General features: G+C 33.6%; 1 protein-coding gene across 1 annotated transcript; it reads right to left on the reverse strand.

Moving 5' to 3' along the window:
- Positions 1-7,256: 7,256 nt before the first annotated feature.
- On the reverse strand, positions 7,257-12,825 carry LOC124455871 (leukocyte tyrosine kinase receptor-like). The gene is given in 6 exon segments (XM_047006483.1): positions 7,257-7,546; positions 7,549-7,599; positions 7,856-8,128; positions 8,131-8,172; positions 11,053-11,271; positions 12,699-12,825. Coding segments are annotated over 6 exon segments (1,002 nt in total).
- Between the last annotated feature and the right edge of the window lie 9,186 nt (positions 12,826-22,011).

Consider the following 22,011-nt stretch of genomic DNA (forward strand, 5'->3'; position numbering starts at 1 on the left):
TTTTCATTGTATTGGCTTACTTACGATACATCCTGATCTTGTCTTCATTGGTGATAAAGTCGTTCCAACTAAACAAATCGATTGCTCATCTTTTACTCTTGCTTCTTTAAGTTGGGTTTGTTCTTTTGTGTCTGCTTCATTTTTCTTTGATTGCAAACGAAGGGGAGGCTGCAAATCTTGATCATTAGTTTTCCTCAGATGTCTTCTATTTCGTCGATATTCTTCACCCTCAGATGTTTTCACAATATAACTTCTTGGCGTGTCCGCTTTGATTATGACAACGGCTGGTTTTCACTTCCCTTCTCTTTCAACATAAATATTTTCACCTTCTCTCAAGTTTTCGAGGGATTTCGATGATCTGTCGTAATATTCTTTCTGTTGTTTTTGCTTCTTTTCCAATTTTATTTGAATGATCTCATGATTCACTGTTTTTGGAATAAGTCGTTCAGTGAAGGATGGCCTATTTGATCGAAGTGTTCTTCCCATGCTTAATTGTGCTGGTGATCCAATGTCATCAATTGGTGTCATTCTTTGCTCTAATATGGCTAAATTTAAATCGCGATTATCTCTTCGAGCTTTCGTTAGAGTGGACTTTGCCATTTGTAACGTTTTCTCCGCTAAACCGTTCGATTGTGGATAACCTGAGCTGGACGTTACGTGTTCGAACTCCCACGTTTTGGCAAATTCAACAAACTCTCTTGAAGAGTATTGTAAGACCATTGTCGGATTTAACGTTTTCTGGAATTCCATGTCGTGCGAAGATTGTTTTCATTTTATCTATTTTTGCAGGACTCTTCGTGTTGGTAGTTTTAAATATCTCCCAGACTCCACTGTAATAGTCCAAAACCAGAAGGTAATCATCATTACTCCAATAGAACATGTCTGTTGCCACAATCTGCCATGGATATTTAGTTATTGTATGTGGTAACATAGGTTTTTTGATTGCTGCATCTATATTCAGCACAAATTGAGCAATTTACAACATCTGTCTGAATATCTTTAATTATACCTGGCCAGTATGGAAGCTCACGAGCACGCTGTTTACTTTTTTCAACGCCCATGTGGTTTTGATGAATTTTATTTAAGACACTTCCTCGCAGTGAGGGTAGAATGAAGATCTTTTTTCCTTTGAGCACCACACCTTCAAATACTGTCAGTTCTTCTCTGTTGCTCCATAATGGTTTTAAGAAGCTTGAAAGATTATTCTTATCATTTGGCCAACCTTCAGTAATCATACTGACTAGATCTTTCATCATAAAGTCCTTCCTTGTTTCTTCAGTGATATCTATTCGTTTGTCGTCAGACAATGGTAGCAATCGTTTGATAATCCAAACCAAGTGTTTCTTCCTCTGATTTAAAATTTGACAAATGGGCTCTGGACAACGTATCTGCTATGTATAACTCAGTTCCCGGTTTATATTTTACCTCAATATCAAACCGCTCTAAATTCAGTAGAATTCTTTCATGCGAAGTGATGATTTATCCAACAATTTCTTGCTGATGGTTTCCAGTGGCTGATGATCCGATTCAACTATGACATGCTGGTTATAAATGCACTGATAGAAGCGATTACACTCAAAAACAACCGCTAGCAATTCTTTTCTATCTGTGCATATCTTGTTTTGCTTGTGTCAAAGATCTTGAAGCGTATGCTACTGGTCTATTTCATTGAATAAGTACTGCTCCTAGTCCCGATTTCGAGGCGTCTACTTGAAGATAAACTGATTTCATTACATAACACAATATGCTAATATGCCATGCTGTTGACTTGAGAGTAAGGTCTTCGTCTCTTCAAAACAGGAGAATGTCTCTCGGTCAAGTGCCACACTATGTCTTTTTTTTAAGTAATTGTCGTAAAGGTGAAGTGATTTCCGAAAAATTTGGTACGAATTATCCAACATAATTGACCATACCAAGAAGCCTTTAAATTCGCTTCTTGTCTTCGTGTTGTGGCATGTTCACCATTGCTTCTAGTTTCTGTGGATCTGATTTGACACCTTTGTGTGTGAGTTGATGTCCAATATACACCACACACTTTTTTCTAAAGTGACATTTTTCTAGCTTAAACTATAGATTGCACTCTCTAGCTCGATCCAGCGTTGCCTTGAGACGCTCATCGTGTTCTTGAAGTGCTCTACCCCAAACAAGAATGTCATCGATGTCTGTTTGGACTCCAGCTATATCTTTAAAGATTTCATGTATTCTTTTGTAAAACACTTCTTGAGCACTTCGGATTCCAAACGGCATTCAGGTAAATCTAAAACTTTCAAACGTTGTATTGAAAGTCGTGAGCTTGAAGATTTCTTCGTCCAAAGGCATTTGCCAATATACCGATCTTGCATCTAACGTCGAGAAGAAGCATGCACCTGGCATTCGAGCAGTGATTTCTTCGATAGTCGGAAGCTGATAATGTTCTCTTTTCAAAGCTTTATTCACGTCCTTAGGATAAATACAGATGCGTAAACTTGCATGTGATATGGTTTTGAGAGACAGCCAAGACCTATAAATACATCTTCATATTTGGTTCGAATTTGTTCTGAATATTCATCTATAGAAGCATGTTGTGTTGACTTTGACGCGCTCTCATCGGATACTTGTGATTTTGTCCTTGAGTAAATTTGACGAGGTTTAATTCATTGCAAGCTGCTATACTGAGTATAGGCTCACTGGGTGTATCTGATATAAAGAATTCCAAATCGTACTCTTCTTCTCGGTATTTGCAATACAGAGTACATACTGCTTTAACTGGAACAGGCTTGCTGTTGTATGCAATGAGATTAGCTGCTGGCTTTTTAACGGTATTCTTGTAGTGCTGTCTAACGATTTATTTGTTTTAACTAGAATGACGCTCACTTCGTCAGCAGGATCTACTTTTGGCTTGACTTCAGTATTGTTCACGCACAGTGTTGCATATTCTGCTTGATTGTGATTGATTCTTGTTTCGTTTATGACAGCTTGTATTGTATCGAGGAATAGGAAATCGTTGCTTACCTCTTCTTGATTAGATCCATTATTAGATCCCTTTGTCTCAATTGAGTTTAATTTTCCACTTGAGCGACCCATCTTGGCGTAATGATTGAATTTCTTGCATTTATTACATTGCCGACCAAGCGCAGGACATTTTTGTTTAGGATGTTTGTTTCCACAATGCATGCATTTATTTTCTATGTTATATTCATCACACTTTTCCTTTTGCCTTTTATCAACGTGCTGTCTTATGGAGATGTTTTCTCACCGTGGATGACGAGGCCTGTTGATAGAATCTATTTCTTTGTTGTTTTTTAAACATTTTTAATTGTTGTAACGATAAATCATCCGCTTGACAGATTTCAATCGTCCGAGTGAGTTTCAATTCCGGTTCTCGAAGAAGTCTTTCCCTTACTCATTTTGAGATGATACCACTGACGGAAACACTTTACACACTGTACAGCTCACGGTCGATAGATAAAATTTATTAATAGTTCATAAAATTTGGTTGGTTTGTAAACAAAATCAATTTAGTTAACTAGAATCTGTAACTTCGTTGTCCATTATGAATATAACGGTTTCATTAAGACGCTTGCTGTACTTGAAGGGTGAAGTACTCGGCAGTATACGCAATCGATTTCATCTTGTGGTTTTCATCATGGTCATTGGTCAACCCAAGAGTATGATCATCAAAGATGTTTAAATGACTTGATTTGTCGGTAATGATGACAGACTTCCATGATTATTTTACTGCATAGGTTTTTGCTTGAGTTTATGTCATGTCCATTCTTGATTTTAGGTTCTCTTTGCATGACACCCATGTGTCCTCAGATTTTCTTCTCAGAAGTTGCTTGTATCCCTTTGCTAAATGAGATCTGTTATTAAGCATGTCAAATACCCTGTCGATCATTCCTGTAAATTTCATTATAGGCTGAATTTTTTTGGCCCTCTTAAGTTTCATTGAAACATTCAACAATGGAATTGAATTTGCCATAGATGAGCTCAGAGTCTAGGGTCTGTCGCGCCCTACTGATTTCTTTTAAAATTCAATTCACTTTCAAAAGAAGTCAGCAGGGCACAACAGAATATATGGATATGCACCTCCCCATTTAACTTTCTATTTAAGACTCTGGGCTCAGGTATATGTACTATTGCGTGTCGCAAGATCAATAAAAGATCAACAAACAAGAGTGCCACAGGTAGCCTTGAAACCTTTTTTGTTTGCAATCGATTTGCGTAAATATTAATTACTTTCTTTGATCCACGTTCAATGCTTGTCACGCGCGCAATTTAGTTTAACTTCATGCACGTATGTTTGTTTACGCATGTATTCAGACTGCATGGCTAGTACAGTTTTTGAATTAAATGCTGCCAATCTGTGATGCCTTTGAACATTCAAAAACACGACGAATGACAAGGTGAGTGGCCATAAATTATATACGTTTTAAAAAATTTTTGCTACAAGCCCTAAAACATTGATGTTTTTCTTACAACAGAAACAAATTTTAATGTTGAAAATACTGCAAAAATATAGTAAAAACAAACTTTTTTATTGTGCCGCAGTTGTTTTCTATGTTTTGTCATTTATCTGTGGAATATTTACGGTTTTCTGAAAATGTTTGAATTAACGGTCGGTAATTTTGTGTTGAAATTTTCCTACCTTGTCAAAATATAAGACTGCTAAGACCATAAAAAATTGAAGTTAAACAAACATATTGCACAAGAATAAGAATTGGTGTTCAATACATAAATCGATTGTATAAAAAACTCAAACGGATTTCTAGGACGCCTATTGGGATGACGTAAAAGGTTGTAGACATAAAGGAAACACCTAAAGTTGCTAGGATACTTAACGGTTGAAAAAAAATGTAAGGCATTTTTGTGGTGTTGAAGCAGGTCATTCATAAAACTTCAAAAATAATGAAAAACAGCGAAACAGGAGGAAGGCGGGTTGTCTCAAAAGTCAAATTTAGCATACGCCAACATCAACAAATAAAGTGAATCCAAACTCATATGCATCCAATTATAGACACTGTCATTGTGATTTAACTCCCATGCTAAATTAAAAGTACAATTTAAAATATCTTGCTCACGAAAACGGCAAAGCTGAAAAGCATTTGAAACATATAGGGTATATATATATATATATATATATCTCACGAAAACGGCAAAGCTGAAAAGCATTTGAAACATATAGGTGTATATATATATTTGAAATATATATCGTGCATGTTGTTTATGCAAATAAAGCCTTTGTCAATCTAATTTTCAATCTAAGCGCAAACACATACGCTCAGCTTTAAAATCATGGGTTATTTAAGTATTTTTTAATATGTTATTTTTTATAATCTTCATCAATTAAGGATAGATTTGAGTTTATATTAATCTTAACACCAATAATTGACGATAGTTCCTTGTACATAAGCGCAGTGTTTGTCACTCATTATAGAATTCTATCAAATAGATTTCCTCTTAATGAATTTGTTGAATTTAAAGGAGAGAATTTAAACTATAAGTTCTGAAGATGGATGTATATATTACATTGTGTAAACTTGATATTTGATTATATAAACTATTTCGTTGTAGGTGAGTGCGTAGGATTTATAACTCAGCGTAAATGATTTCTTTCTTACGAAGGAACTCATTGTTTTGTACATTCCGTTTTTCCTTTTCTTTCGGACAGAAGTGTAACATATTTCCTGTGCTAAATAAGAAATGTCGTCGATGCTTTGGGATTAATACTATATTTCGGCAACAAAATTTCTTGAAGAAGTCATATGTCCGTATTCTAAAAGCTCGCTCACATTCACACTGATTAAGTGCAACAAAAAATCACACTCTATCTAATAATCAGCAAAGACATTTCTCCATCTATGGTAAGATTTTCTCCTAAACATTTAAAATCAAGCAATCAGTGAAGTGAAATTACGGTCTTCGAATAATTACGAAGTGATTTTGAAGACCCATTCATTAAGCGTGTTGGGGCTTTTAGAATATGGGCGATATAAAAGAAATACATGGAAGGGTAACTAGCGGGTGTAATGCTTGGCATATTTTCTTTGCGCAATCGTTAAATCCGCCATTTTTATGGCTAGTAACTTGATGATCGGGTATTATGAAATTATACAGAAAAAAATGTTATTTTGGAATGTCACTCACCTCATACGCAGAAGATTTTGAAAGATGCGGAAAGTTGTGAGAAAACAAGAAAGATATATAAGATATATATATAGAGAATAAGAGCTCATAATAATTCAATTCCTAACAAGTTGTTGGCAATGGAATTATGAGCTTAACAAGTATTTGGGATGTTTACAGTAATGAAAAATGTAAACCCCCCTCCAAGCTCTTATTCTAAAAAGCCTTTGCCACGGAAGATGCAAAAAAAAACATATGAAAAACTTTGCTAATCAACAACATCTTGTCCATAAATATCTAAGCAACGCCGCCATATTTAACTGTGTTTGTAAAGTTAGCGATGCTAACTAGCTAACTCTAACTATCTTTTAACTACAGCTAGCACTAACTACTTTTTTATACAACTAACCTAACTCAGGCTAACTGCATGAACGTGCTGTAATTAATTTAACCCTTCAATATATAAAGGTTTCTCTTAGGATAATTGTATTATAAAATTTTCTGAAGCAATAGCAGGTGACGACTTAACACAAAAGGACTGCTTAATACAGTACCTGTATCATTTTGTCAACTGTACATATACCATGTTGAAATAGCAAAATATTCAAAATAGCTAAACTTTTTTTATATTTCTAGTATAAATAAATTATGTTTTACATAGGTATAAATTGGGTAGATTTAGAGCAATAAAGAGCATTTTGAAGTTCACTTCTCATGGTATCAAGTTATAAGGTATTGAATGACTCAGAAAATATCATAAAATTACTTATTGACATTATTCAGAATGCAGACTGTAAAACAGGCTTGATTTTTATAACCAGATAAGCTTTGAAAATATTTATTTAAAGAGTAGGTTCACAATCAAAATTTAGACTAAGGTATTGAAGGGGAAAAAACTTACCCCTAATGCAACTATGAAGTCTTATTACATAAAAATTGTAATTTGACAACAATGTTGTCAATACACAAAAATTTTACTTGTATTTATAGATATAGGTAAATATCGTGCTAATTCACGTTGACTACCAAGTTTGCCTTAACAGATAGGCAAACTACTATTTCAAAAAATGTTGTCTTAAACAGTTCTAAACTATACAACAAGATACTAAAGTGTTTTTACGAAAAAATACACAACTTTAAGATGATTTAATCTACCTCTTTCGAGTGATAATGACATATCCGTCTCCTTTGTCATTAAAGGCAGACTTGTTCACTTGATTTTTTCCTGCATTATAAGATCCACCACCACCACCACAAGATCCGTACACATTTTCTCCGGATGCTCCACCTGAGTAACCACCTCCACCACCTGATCCTCCACCAGGACCATATGCCCCACCACCACCTCCAAACCCACCAACGGCATTGATATACCAGGCACGTCCTCCTGCTCCTCCAATTATAAAAGCAAAACCTCCTTCTCCTCCATTTCCATACTTGGACCAAACTGTTTACTACTTCTTCCATTGCTGTAAAATCCACCTCCACCACAATCTAATAAATATCATGAAAAATATTTATAAATTTTATATTGTTTTACTTCTGATTTGATTGCAAACAAAAAATGCATCACAGGGCTAGAATGATTTATATGGGAAAGGTTTTTACCGATAATAATAAATCTTGGTGTAATGATTAGAGCTCATACATATTAATTTCAGTATCCCTTAACAACAAAGTTTTTCTTATAATGATTTCAAATTATCAAAAATGTGAGCCTAAATACCGTAAACTCAAAATCTGCTACAACCTGAATTATCTGAGTCTGCCTGCTTAGCTCCATGCCCATTTACTCCTCCAGCCCAGTTTCCACAAGGTGTGACGCATTTGTTATTTTTTCCAGATGTGTTATTGCCGGCATCACAGTTATCTAAACGTTCCTTCAGATGTTTTATACCACCATCACCTCCAGCAACCAGTAGTGGTACATTGTTGTTCCTAGCAACAAAAGACCCGCCACCTCCTGATGTATAGACACGGTTATTGACGAGTGCCGTTTGCCCAACCAGAATTTTAAAAATTTCTTCTTTTTTATTTTAAAGTCTCTTTTCATGTAAGCTCCACGACCTAAAAACGATAGATTATCCTATTATAAGTTTAAGCAAATCAAAATTATTGCTTTTGCATAGGAAATAATTCTGTTAATTGAAACTGCATGGCCTCGCATAAAAGCACAAGCTTCTGAAACAGAAACACGGGTACTTTGATTCGCGGGAAAAATATTGGAATGAAAATATATAATCTTTGTTTGTATTTTCTTTACAAAATAGGCTTTTTAAAAATATATCGTAAAGAAAAATTCATCATTAAATTCATCATTTAAACGACGTTTTGTTTAGGTTTTCACCAATCAAATTTCTTGCGCAAGCCATGCAGTCTGTTAGATTTTTTAGAGAGGTTTACGCGCATTATAAAGCTATAAAGTGTTTTCATCAGTCGCTATGTTGGGGGAAAATCGCTTATAATGAAAAGAACTTATGTTGATTTCATGTTATTTTGAGCATCGGCACTTTGATGTTCTCTCCGCAACACATTGAACTAAAATGAGCAAAGAAGGAAGCAACTGAATTTGTTGGTCAAATTGATCAAATGTCAATACAAACATGCAACGACAAACAAAAATGTCATTTTCGATTTTATTGTTTATTTTCTCTTCGAGTTGCGTGTTCAATCAATCAATTTTACTCCGTGAGAATTTCGAAACATTACACGCGCGTGTCTGGGGTAAAGTCACGGCTTCAATTATTTCAGGTAGCGTTGCATGTATTTACTTCAATGCCCAACATGACCGCTTTGACGTCACGCTTTCCTACGAAACACTTTTTTCAAGCATTCGACCAATCAGCGGGTGTTTTTTTAAAGAAAATTTCATAGTTGTTTATAGTATTAAGAATACAATAGAAAATTTATTGTGAGCAAGTTTTTAAATTTTGGGAACATTTTAGCATATTTTGACATTTTAGCAAAATTTCTAGGCTTGGTAATTCTATGGAGTGTTTGCATGTGACGTCAAATCGCCCAAGTTTGAGGAGTACATCAAAGTGCCGATGCTCAACAGAAAATAAAATTAGCATAAATTTTTTTTACTATATACAATGTTCAAACCAAATTGGTGACTCATGAAAACACTATATTCGATTTTCCGAATAATAAGTTCAAATTTTTTTGTAATAAATCGTTACGTCACGTTACAATTTTTATCGTAAAGTATTCAACTGTCATTATCATTGACGCCTGCGCAAAATGAAGGGTTTCTTTAGTCCCAAATAACAGACTAAACACTCTGGCTTATGTAAAACAAATCATATTTTTATTTGCTTTCCCCTAATATAAATTTAAATACTTTAATATTCTTCATACGAACACAGTAATAGTTTATGTTCAGTCACATTTTTCATACATTATGAAAACATTCACTTGCGAACGTTTGATAAAATTTGACGATTGTATGTTCTAGATACGAAAAGAACAAAGTAAGCGATGTTAAATCCATTTAGTTTCTTATAGGTTGGTGGATTTCGCTTTCCGTAAGAAAAATTAGCGCAGTTTTGAGCATTTGCTAAATATACAGCTGCAAAAGTTATAAAATTTGAAAATTTCATCGCCATTGTATGTTCTAGATACGAAAAGAACAAAGTAAGCGATGTTAAATCCATTTAGTTTCTTATAGGTTGGTGGATTTAGCTTTCCGCAAGAAAAATTAGCGCAGTTTTGAGCATTTGCTAAATATACAGCTGCAAAGTTATAAAATTTGAAAATTTCATCGCCATGTTAATTGCTGCCGAGCAAGAACGAGGCAGCACACTATTCATGACTCCTATTTCACTCGACCCAGTCTTTTCACGCAGCCTGTGTACTTTTCAACACTCGGATTTGGCGTCTGTCCGGCAAGATTTTTAGGGCAAGACGTCACAATTTAGAACATTTTTGATTGTGGGGGGTGGATGATAAAATATTAAGTAGAGCACGTATGTTTTTCGGTTGATAAACATTAAAAAACATTTTAAGATTTAAGTTCTTTATATTTTGATTTGTCGAACGAACAGAAAGCAAAGTTTTCTGGAATACTTGATATCAGCAGTAGTATGGCTTCATTAACAGCTGCTGATTTGCATGAAGGCGATCCACTCGGAAAGAAAAGCAATGTGCTTTCATGATATTATCGACGCTTTTACGGCAAGAACATTTTGTTGACTGCATCACATATGGTGGACAAAAGTACATTTAGCTAATGTGCTGTCACAAGTATACAATAAATATGTAAAACTCTCAATAGTGACCTTATAGTTTTCGAGTCAATGTTTCATGTAGTATAACTGTTTCAGCATGTTAAATGATTTTTGTTTTAAATTATGTACGTATGTGTAATGGGATGGTCAAAAAATACTTGCCACGTGTGAAGCCTCTCCGTTCACAAATTAAGTATATAACAATGAGCAATATAGTCCGACCATGATAAGAAAATACTAACAAAACTACACGGCCTGTTGGCCCAAAATTAAAGATTCAGTCAGTTGTATATTATCTTGTAAGCATGGTTTACTTTTTTCATATACGGAGTAAACTTTGCTCCATTTATTTGTGAACGACAATGTTACTCTTCACAAAGCCTTAGGACGACAAATGAAGATATAGTATAATCTAATAAAAACGGTTTTCATTCATAATAGCAATGAATTTAATGTTAAATTTTTCGAGGATGTTTCTATAATCGTCGCAAGTAAAACATGGGAAGCGGATATACTTATGCTCGCTCGAGCTTGCCGTCGGCTTTCCGTGCGCTTGATTTCATTTCTTCTAAGCACTCGTCCCATGGATGAAAAAGGAAGCCCGAGCAGCAATTCCCCTTGCGTTAGTAACTTCTAGTGTAATAATATTGTCTTAAAAAATTGAGTTTCCAATTATCTGATAGGAAACTACAATAATAGCAAACTTTAAAAACTTTACCTCTATAAGCAGAGCCATACTTATCATCACCACCTATTGCACCAACAGCTGTAATTTCATAAGTTCCAGTGTAAGGCACTGTCCAATACTGGATACCTTTCGATACGGTTACCATATTTTCGTGATCCTGACCATTGTAAAATTGACCAATTGATGTTGGACCATGGCGACCAGAGGCTCCAAGATTTGTAAATATTGCATTGAATTGACGGAACTCAACTATATTATAATACAACTATTGAATTGAATCATTTAAATTGCATATAAACCTTACGTGTTTTTACACTATTCAATGTACATGGTATCAAAGGCCATATTCCAAAATTTTTCTGAAATAAGACAAATAGTTTGCGCTGTAAACTCCGTCAAATTTGCAAAAATATACCATTTTAAGCACTCGGTTTTACCACTATGGGACTGGGCCTGCGCGTCAAGCTGACATCATGTAAATAACACGGGTCTGAACTGTCGTAAAGATATATGAAAAGTATAGCAAGATGTTGTCATATAAGGCCAACTTAGTCGACTATAACCGGCAGGTTTAACGTTTTCTGCCCATAAGGCAAAAGCCTTCCCTCATTCCTTTTAATGAGCCAATTCTGTTGAAATAAGTGGCTCGACTTTGTTGCGCTAAAGCGAGTAAAATATCCAATATCAGCTATGTATAGTATTTGCATTTTACATTTAAGCCCAAGAACTTAACTAGGCGGTATATATTAATTTGCAAGAGAAGCAAGCTTGTGTAGAATCTTTCTTCTCAGTCATTGCTGGCCCAATCTTCTCCTATGTATAAGGGGCACAAAAAGCACTTGTTTATATGAGAGCCGGGATGGATTGACTCCCAAAACGGGAGATGAATGAGACCTCGGTTTTATACATTTTCTATATGTAATTGTCCTTTGTTTGTGTGGAGCTGGATGCTTTCTTGTCTCGCGTCGGTTAGTCTTTAGACAAAGGATTTGGCAAATCAAGGCTGAGGAGATGTGATATGATGGTTTTTTAATCTCAATTACTTTTTGTCTCGTTGTAAAAACTTGTATAAACGTGGGATGTATACAACCCGTCTTAGAAACATCCTGTCATACCTTCCGATATAAAAAGTAAATATTATGCCACATGTGTTTTTTGCATTCGAGCCTAGTGTTGTTGCTGAAACTACTGCCGAAGTCTATGTCCAAAATTTCATTTTTTGATGAATCCAACGATAAAAATGCCGACCTAAATAAAGCCAATTATTTAAAAAAGGACTCTATGGATAATTTACAGCAGACAGTTTGTCTTGAATTAAATAGAGCCGTGCAAACTGTGTTCCTTACATGACGTCACGACAACAACTTAATACCAGACCCCTTAGTGAAAAATATATATGGTAAATTTGGATTTTTAACAGTAATTTCTTAAGGTAGGTTTAATGTAAAACAATTTACTTTTTTTAATTTGTTAATTTCACTAGTTTTTCCTTCAAACAATACTAAAATCCTGTAAGGTTTATATGCACTTTAATCAATGAATACAACTATATTTTATATGAAGCGCAAGCTAGATTTGACAGGAAGTAATCAATCAAATGCTAAATTATAAAGCACAATCTATTATCAAATTAATTACAAGTATAAATAAGCAGAAATATTTTTCTGTCTACGTACCATTAGTTCTGTTTAAGCATATTGATGCATACGACCTTTCATATGATTTAACTTCTGTTTTGATATCATCACAGCGATTTGGAGGAAGTGACGTATTATTCTTACACAGTACTTGATAAGCATCCATTTTTGAATCAACCAATCTTTTGATTTTATCACATCACAAAGAATGACTCCTGGTTATAAAAATATCATTTTCAAACTGCTAATTAAGCTTGAATAGATATCTTTAATTATTTAAATTTGAATAGAATGTTTTCTGACGCAAATGACTCTTAAATGACTGTCTTAGAGTTTATGTCATATAAGCAACACAAATGCGTGGTGGATGAGTTATTATAACAATCTGCGTGTCATTGAACGTAATTGAAATAAATTGCGACAGGAAAGGCATCTTTCGTAGCTACAAAAAGTCAAACGTCCTGACCCAATAGAAGCCCGGGATAACAATGTCCGTTATCATTGCCTTCAACATAAAAATTGCTAGTGGACATGCTAATTTAAAAACTACGAGAAGGAGAAGAAGTAAAATGCAAAAGAAAAAAAAACAGACAGAATGTTGAAAAGAGAAGTGAAAAAACAAATCTTCTGGAGTGAACGCATAATAGGTAATAATAGGTTGGAGAAAAAAGAAAAGTGATATATATGATAGAGAAAAGTCAGATTAAGGTTTCTTGTGTTAAGGAAACAAGATTTAAGAAAGCAAAAGCAAGAAAGTTAGGATAAAGCTAAAAAAATTGTGGCACAATAATGCTTAAAAAAAGAACGACAAGCATGGGTGGAAAAATGATTTACTGGAGGTAGTTGGGAAATTTGAAGAATAACATATAGTTTGTTATGTCTAAGGATTGAGAAAAGTAGAATAGTGGTTGATATAAATAGAGCGTATGTACGGCTGAATAAATGAGTGGCAAAAAGAAAAAAGATTCTGACAGGTCCTAGATGATACATATAAAAAGATACTTAAGGTGGAAAGGATTGTGATGTAAGCTGATTTGAAAGGGCATGTTGGAAAAGTTAACAGAAGAAATGACATCTTGGGGAGCTATGGAACTGGGAGGAGAAATGTTGAAAGAACGTTTATCGTGAAATTTTTTGAGAGAATGGACCTATAGCTGTGTGAAGCCCTTGCAAGTGTGTGCTGTGAAATAAGAAACTATCGGCAAAATTAAAGGAAGAGATTTATAAGAGTGTTGTCAGACCGGCGATAATGTATGACATGAAAACTATAACAGTAGCAGCTGAAAATGGCGTAGTCAGCCTGCAAATTTGGTCCTGCTATGTTAATTTTTCTGTAATCACTTACTGTAAAAACAACAGATTTCTAAAGAAATGAATATTGTTAATGATCTAAAATTTACATAGCAGGACCAAAACTTGCGGGCTGGTTACGCCACTCTATGTAATGATAAGAAAAGACGATTTTAGTGGAGACAGTTACCAAAGATGATAGTGTCTTTCTAGAAAAAAAGAAAAATGCCGTGTAAAAGATGCATAGATTTTGCAAAGAATATAATATATATGAGAAAGGTGGGTGTCAGTGTCAAGATCGGAATAAATGAACAGCTGAAAAGAGATAAAAATACAAGCAAAAACTTATTATATTCAATCAACATAAAATCTGACGAAAAACATGGATCAAACAAACACCAGCACACGAAACTTACATTTGTATAGATCCATAGATAACTACAAGTAGGAGGGAAAAGCCAAAAGTAAAATTTGTCATCTTTGTTATAGTTCGTGGTGTTGAATAATCAAAATGAGGCAAAAATCTATATAATTGCAAATATGTGGTTATTTGCTTTGCGGACTTACACATATACATATGAGAGAAAGAATAAAGAGTATGTGCAAATACATATATTTTGTAGCAATTGCACTAGTAACTTTTCCATTAATTATCTTAATGTTAACGCTTTTGTTTTGTTTTCCTGAGTCGCCGTTTTTTTCATTTCATCTCGTTTTGTGATTATTGCTCATTGCTGAAGATTTTATAGAACTTAAGTAAGAAAATATTTTTAAAACGGCATCCCAATATGTGTGCGTCAATTATGTTGTTGTTTCGTGAGATAACTATAAGTAATAATACATTTCTTGCTCAATTTTTGTCTAATCTAGCAGTCCGTTTTCAGTAAGGACTTAAAAAATCGTTTAATCTCCAATTTTATACTTAAAAAAATACAGAAGGCTGCTTTGAAGAGTTTCTTTGTTAGTAATATCCGTAGAAAATCGGAAAAATTGAATTAAAAACTTTATTGTTTTGAAGGCAAAATAAAAATTTATCATTTAAATGTACAGCTTGTTATTAAAGTGACAATAAGAATTAAAATAATCTTCAAATAGAAAATGAAGTGCCATTTGCTTTACATTGTGGATTCCAATTAAAGAAAAAACTATAAATTTGCTTCTTTTTTATATATCAAAAGTTTTCATAATTATATTTGTGAATAAATTATACATATAAATATATGAAATATTCGACTTTTATACGACATCGAAAAAACCTTTACATGCGAGCAAAATTTTGTGGGTAGGTTTAAGTTAATTGTCGTAAGAGACAATTCAAGTATGATACAACTATTTATTACAATTTTAGCTCTTCAAGTAAACCCAAATGGGACACATTAGATTACATACAGAAATATATTATGAATAATTAAATTTAAAAAAGAATATAAATATCTGTAGATTTTGCAATTTTAGACTTATAGCTAGTTGTTATATAGAGCTAAGTAGAGCAAGGAATGACAAATACTTTAGAAAGATCACAACACTTGTGATTTACCTTTTAACTTTTAAATTGTAATCTCATATCCAAATTAAAATGTTCATGTGTTCGCATGGCCAACAAGATTCATACAATTAGCTACAACAAACTTTTTATGTGATCATTTGTTAAATTATCGTAGAAAGAAATTAATTTTCTGTTATTATATGAGAAAATAACTGACAACGTTTATAAAATTACCAGGATATAAATGAGTGAATAAGAGATTAAAGTCACTTAACTATATTAAAGTACAATTTTAAAATTCTTATAAAACCTGCTATACTGAAGGCTTAGTCTGTCTCCTGATTGTTTCAATATTCAATGCGTAATGAAAATGTAAAAGAATAAAAACAAAAAAGAGTAATTTTGTGTCTTTGTTTTACGAAGAGGTACCGAAGACATTTACGTTCTGCTCTCAATTCATACTTGAATACGTAATACCACATTATATACATATCAATGGTTTTCTTGACTATATTATGAAAAGATGTAGTAGTCATTCAAAGGTAATCATTTAGCCTAATTGTTTTCTCAATTTGAGAAAATGAACAGATGAGAGCAGTTGCATGGGAAGCCAAAGATTATAAATTTTTTTTCTTTATGTTTATGCTTTCATGTTTTTGTGGTCTTGTAATGAATTACAGACAAATGCATGTCTTATACATACATTATCAGGATAAACTTTATTATGTTTAAACTATCTTTTGCATTAGGTGTTGAAGATTATTCTTGCTTATGACATAATAAAATGATTTAATCACGACGCATAAAGTAACTAGTAATAAGCCCTTAATAACCGAGCTCGAGTGCTATACGGAGAAATATCGGACCGAAGTCTTTTTGTACGTTATTAAAAGTTTTATTATCTGGAATTATATGACGTGAACGAAGCTTGCTTTCGTTTTCTAGTTTTTGTCAGTAAAAAAGAAAACGTTCCAAACTGTAGCTATCTTCTAGATAGTTAAACTGTTTTCCGAGAGTTTTTCTTTCGACTCACATTCGCAAATGGTTTTTTGTTTTGTTTTTTCTTGCGTTTTGCTGTTTGCTTTACGAAGTTTGTTTATACTTGAGTGTAAAGTTATGCTTTTTCGATCGTAGTCGATTACGGGAAAATAATGAATCGGAGCTAGTCAAAGTGCGCCATTTTTGAAGAAGTGGCGCATGACATTTACTAAAAAGAAATAATCTGCATCTTCTCTTTGCATATCATGAATCTTGAGTCTTTTCTTTTATATAGTTGATGTAATTAGCTCAAAATTACTGTCGTAAATATTTTGTATAGTGATAGTTTGATGGGGGATCAATACGATCCACTTCCATTTTTTGTCTTTTTACGCCTTACACTTACATCTCTCATGCTTTTAAAAGTAATGTGTATCTTTAATATATTGCATATAAGCACCTGCATTGCATAAGAGTTCATACTGCAACAAAGAACAGGCTTACAAAACTTTAAAGAGAGTTACTTCTTAAAGCGCCAATTTAAAATAGCAAAATATTTACATACGAACACATTTCAATAAAAATGTAATATAAATTGACTACATATATACAAAACAATTGATAAATACACGTACTTGTTTTAATTTATCCGCTGTTTTCTTAAGGAAATTTTTCAAGAGAGCTCTGTTCTTATTCAAGCTCTGCAAGAAGTGCAAGCGTCTCAAACAAGAAATGAATTTATAAATTTAAAATGCAGGAAATTGCAAGTGTTTCCATATTTGTGTTCTTAAGCCCATTGCTTAAACGGAAGCCTTCGTATATTTGTATAGGGTTTGTTAATTGAATTGCACGAGCTCCTTTTCTATTTTTTGAAGTACGAAGGTTGCGCATGCTTTGGTTCAAGCAGTGACTTTGCTACTTTATCTTGGCAAAATATGAAGTTTGTGACTCCTGATATATTAGAGAATATTCAAGAATAAACATTGTCATTGTTAATCATAAGAGAACATCAGTTAAATATCACGTGATCGAAAACGTATATCGAACGATTATATCATCATAGTTGTTTTTGAATCTTTTACCTCCAAGTTACATATATTGTCACTTATCTAATCAAACTTTCTTTCTTCAATAAAGCAACTAATCCATTAAAAGTTAACAGTAATAAGAAACCATCAAAGCCAAACATAGACATCTGTTTCTTATCATTTACAAGTATTTGTTTTTCTCATTGTATGAAAGTGGGCACGGATTGCTTTTGGTTGATTGGAATTTCTTGACGTGGCAGTTAAATTAAAATAAGAATCGACATTTTAAATCGTTAGGTGTGACCAACAAACGCTGACATATTTAGTAATACATCGATAAAGAATAGATATTATTTTGACATTCATACACATTAACACATTTCCAAAAGAAACGCATTTTTAAAATGTATAAATTTTTGTGACATGCATGCAAACCAAGCTTTCAACATTCGGTAGCTTTAATGAAGATATTTGTCGGTATTAGATTTTATTTAGTTTCAAATTTGACAATTTTTTTTCACTTACTATTTGTTATTTGATTATCTGCTATAAAGCTTTCGTTTACAGTCGTGCAATAGTTTACAGACAACTGCTTGGTTTGCACAACATTATATATATTGTTGTGGAGTCATAGCCATGTTGTCATAGCCATTTTGTGGTGTCATAGACATACATTGTTGTGGTGTCATAGCGATATATTACTGTCAAAGCCATATATTTTGCATACCGTGAGTTCGATGGGGATCAAAATAGCTTAATTTCTTCTGTATTGCCTTTCAGTGAGTTCTATTCCTATTGAAACTTTACAGTAAGTGCGTGCGTGTCACACAGGAAATGCATTCGAAATTTAGAATTACCTGGAAATGTAATCTCTTCTGTTTATTTTCTTGGCATATTGCTTATGGGGAACCCTTCGTATTTATATAAAACTTTTTTGAATTAAGTAGGGCTCATACACAATGTTTATTTTAACCACTTAGTCTTTACCAACGCAAAATATGTGACTCTTTAAGAACAATTAATGTCCAACTGTATGTATCCATGCAATTTAATTTTCATATACGTGTGAAAATTATACACGAAAATTTAACAATAATGGGAAAACTGAGAAATATAACCTTGTTCAAGCAGCTGCACGTTTCATATATTATGAATTAATTAACTAAAAAAGAGAATATTTTTGTTCTTAAGTATCTCATTGTAGTTAGTAAGATTTGTCAACTTATGATCAAGAGAAAACATCAAATCATTCACAAACATGAATTTCCCTTTCGTATGACTTTTTTCCCTTTTTGTGTCGTGGTCAGTAGCTACAGATTGCTTTTGGTTGAATAAAATTTGCTTGACGTGGCATTTAAATTTTCAACGTTAAAAATAAATATGCATTAACATTTTACATCTTTAGGTGTGCCTAACAAACCTTGAGATATTTACTATTACATCGATGAAGAATCGATAATATTAATTAACATCTTTGCACATTTCAGAAGGAGAGGCAACTTTAAAATTCAATAATTTTCATGACATGCAAACTAAGGTTATGGCGTGTACATGTATATTACACAGATTTAACGGAACTCCAAGGACTATCTTGAGGAAAATTTATAATTTATTTTCATTTGATTCACGTAACTAGCTGCCTTGAATTAGGGCCTGTTCACATGAGCTCGGTTATCGAGACATCTCATCTATCTATGATCTTGCTTTGCAATACATTTACTATGGATATTCACGTCGTGTTCATACGAAATAGCGGGCTGGCAGGCTGGAGTATGTCGTTTTTGACGAGATACGTAAACCGGTAGCGACACTAATGCAATCCCAATAATACCTTAATATGCATGGTGTGCGTCGTGAAAATAAATATTTTGATACTGTGCAGCTGGTGCGCATATGACGATCAAATCATACTAATATTAAATTAATATACGAAGTATCACTAATCTCGGTGTACACAGGCTGTTTTCAGTGTTTTATTGTGTCAAACATGTTCTACGTCGCAAATTCTTTGGAAGGAAAAATAGTAATTTAAGGAATATTGATGATACACGATATTGGAAGAGACTGAATCTTGCTTTGTAAGCCTTTGTTGCTATTAAAATATCGGAAGTTACTGTTTATAAAAATGTCATTTCTCAACGCATAACTTCCGTTTGAATTGGATGTGAATATCTCATATTTCGCTAACGGCTGCACAGAACTGTCAATTAAATTATCGTTCGCGGATCGTGGTTGGCGCATACTTTGAAAAATCCTCTTTCTTCCTCAAAATATAGCAAAGCAAATGCATCAGGCGTCAGCATGCCTCCCCATGTTGAGTTCGTGTTATTCGTCATGAATAACATGAATAAACTTAAATGAACAAACTGATTTAAATGATTTTATTAATCTACAGAGCAGTATTTATAGTATTCATTACAAGATCCACGCGCTATGAAATATGTATGCGTTGTTAGAATGTGGTGTTAGGCCCGTTTCAAACGACAACTTTACAAGTGCCGAATGCATTAAAAACAAAAGATAATGAGGAATTTGTCTCATTTTTCTTTGCCTGAAATGCGTGGGGAAGTTTAACAGTGACTGGTGTAAAATAGGTTTTTTATTAATTTAGACATGTGTTTCAATTAGTTGAGTAAGTAAGTTACACAAAGTGAATCAAATTACACACACTTAAAAAATAAAAAAATATTAATTTAAAAAATTTTGAAGATTCACTGACATTTGCATAAAGTGGCCAGGTCGAGTCTATGATGCAAGAGTTTAGTCAAACTCGGGAGTGTTTGCAAAAGCTGAAGCAGGAAAACTTTTCCCAGATGTAAGTTTTCTGTTCTTATAATAAAAAGCTTATCTTAGGTCAGAGGCAAATTTTACTGCATTTTTGATAATAGCCACTAAAAAATTCATAATCTTGATATACTCTAGGGAGGAAAAGAGATATGTGGTTGCAATGTACCATTCATGCTTATTGGTGATCCAGCATATCCACTGTTACCATGGTTGGTGAGGAGGCATCCTAATGATGGCAATCTCAGTCCTGCTCAAAAGAAATTTGATTGCTACATAAGTAAAGCAAGACAAGTCATGGAGTGTGCATTTGGCCGTTTTAAAAACAGATTTAGATGCCTACTTAACAAGAACTATACAAATTTAGATCATTTGCCTATGAAAATTGCAGCATGTTGTGTTGTACAAAATATTTGTGAGAGTAGAGCTGACAAACTTTTTGCAGATTATGTTGAACTTATTCCTGATGATGAAATTTCAGAATTTGTTTTACAGAACACAGTCGCAAGTGCACAGCAAATTAGAAATTCTTTAACTGAGTTTTTGATAACACAATAAGCTGAGGATAGCTAAATTACTCATGTTCTTAAATTAAATCAAAGTTTATAATAGGTTTGTTGACTTTCATCGTCATGATGAACATTGTAGAATGGTTGTTGCACAGGCTGAGACCTCATTGCTATTGCATTTGCAAGAAGTGACATTGACTCCTTATAAACATTAAGCTCTTCCTTTTACAACTCTCGCTCCTTTTCTGCTTCTTTTTCATTTCTGACAAAAACATTTCATCGGACTCCTTTAGATATTTGTTGTGCTCTTTCATTGCATTGTCGAATGCCACTTGCATGCTGGAGAGCTTTGCCTTTCCCCTTGGTATTCTTTTCCTTGGCACTGATTTGTTTTCACTTTGAGATGGTTGGTATTCTTCATTTGCTTCACTAGGTAACTTCTCATCTGCGTTACTGACATCTACATAACATATCTCATAAATGTTACGACGTAATAAAACAAAATAAAGTACACACATGCAATGCTCTACTATTTACCTGCTTCAATGTAATCGCAATATGGGCAAACAAGTCTGTCATCATCAGCGTATACTGCAGTGCTGTTTCCAACATGGGCTCCTGCTGTCGTAAGCTCAACAAACTCATCGCACTGTGGACATTTTTTCAATGATCCTCCAGTGTCCACATTTTTGTAAGCTCTCCTGCTATGAAATGCAAAACCAATATTTTCTTTTGCAAAAAAAACCACTCGATCTCAACTCATCCACGATAACTTACCATCATTATCATGCACGTTAATGCTTTTTATTTCAGCATCAGCTGATGAAAACGTTGATTCATCAGATGTATCGATGACGTTTTTTAGACCCCTTGCTTCTGGCGTGTCACCCAAGAAACTGTCCATAACGTTAAAGAATTTAGGTTCCTTACCTCTCCCAGCTCCTGATCGTGATAATGTGTCTTTGAACTTTTTGTATTCAGATTTCATATGCTTAAATTTAGTTGTACATTGCGTCCAATCACAATCTGTTCTTTTTTTTCATTATAATGCTGATTTCTTTTATAAATATAAGCTTTTTAGTGGGTAACTTTCAATTTTTGTTAAATTTCTTCTGCACCGTACGCTGAGAGGAGGGCTAAACAGTCTTTTTCGGAGCAAACCTCTCGTTTTTGCGCCATTTTCCAAGCTTTTTTCTCTGTTTTAATTTTTAATTTTGAGAAAAATGTCTGCGTTTTGGCGGAAACGGCATGGGAGCTAAACTGTTCTATCGAAATAA

Source organism: Xenia sp. Carnegie-2017, unplaced genomic scaffold (genome assembly GCF_021976095.1).
Source record: "Xenia sp. Carnegie-2017 unplaced genomic scaffold, XeniaSp_v1 HiC_scaffold_4, whole genome shotgun sequence".
Classification (NCBI taxonomy): Eukaryota; Metazoa; Cnidaria; class Anthozoa; order Malacalcyonacea; family Xeniidae; genus Xenia; species Xenia sp. Carnegie-2017.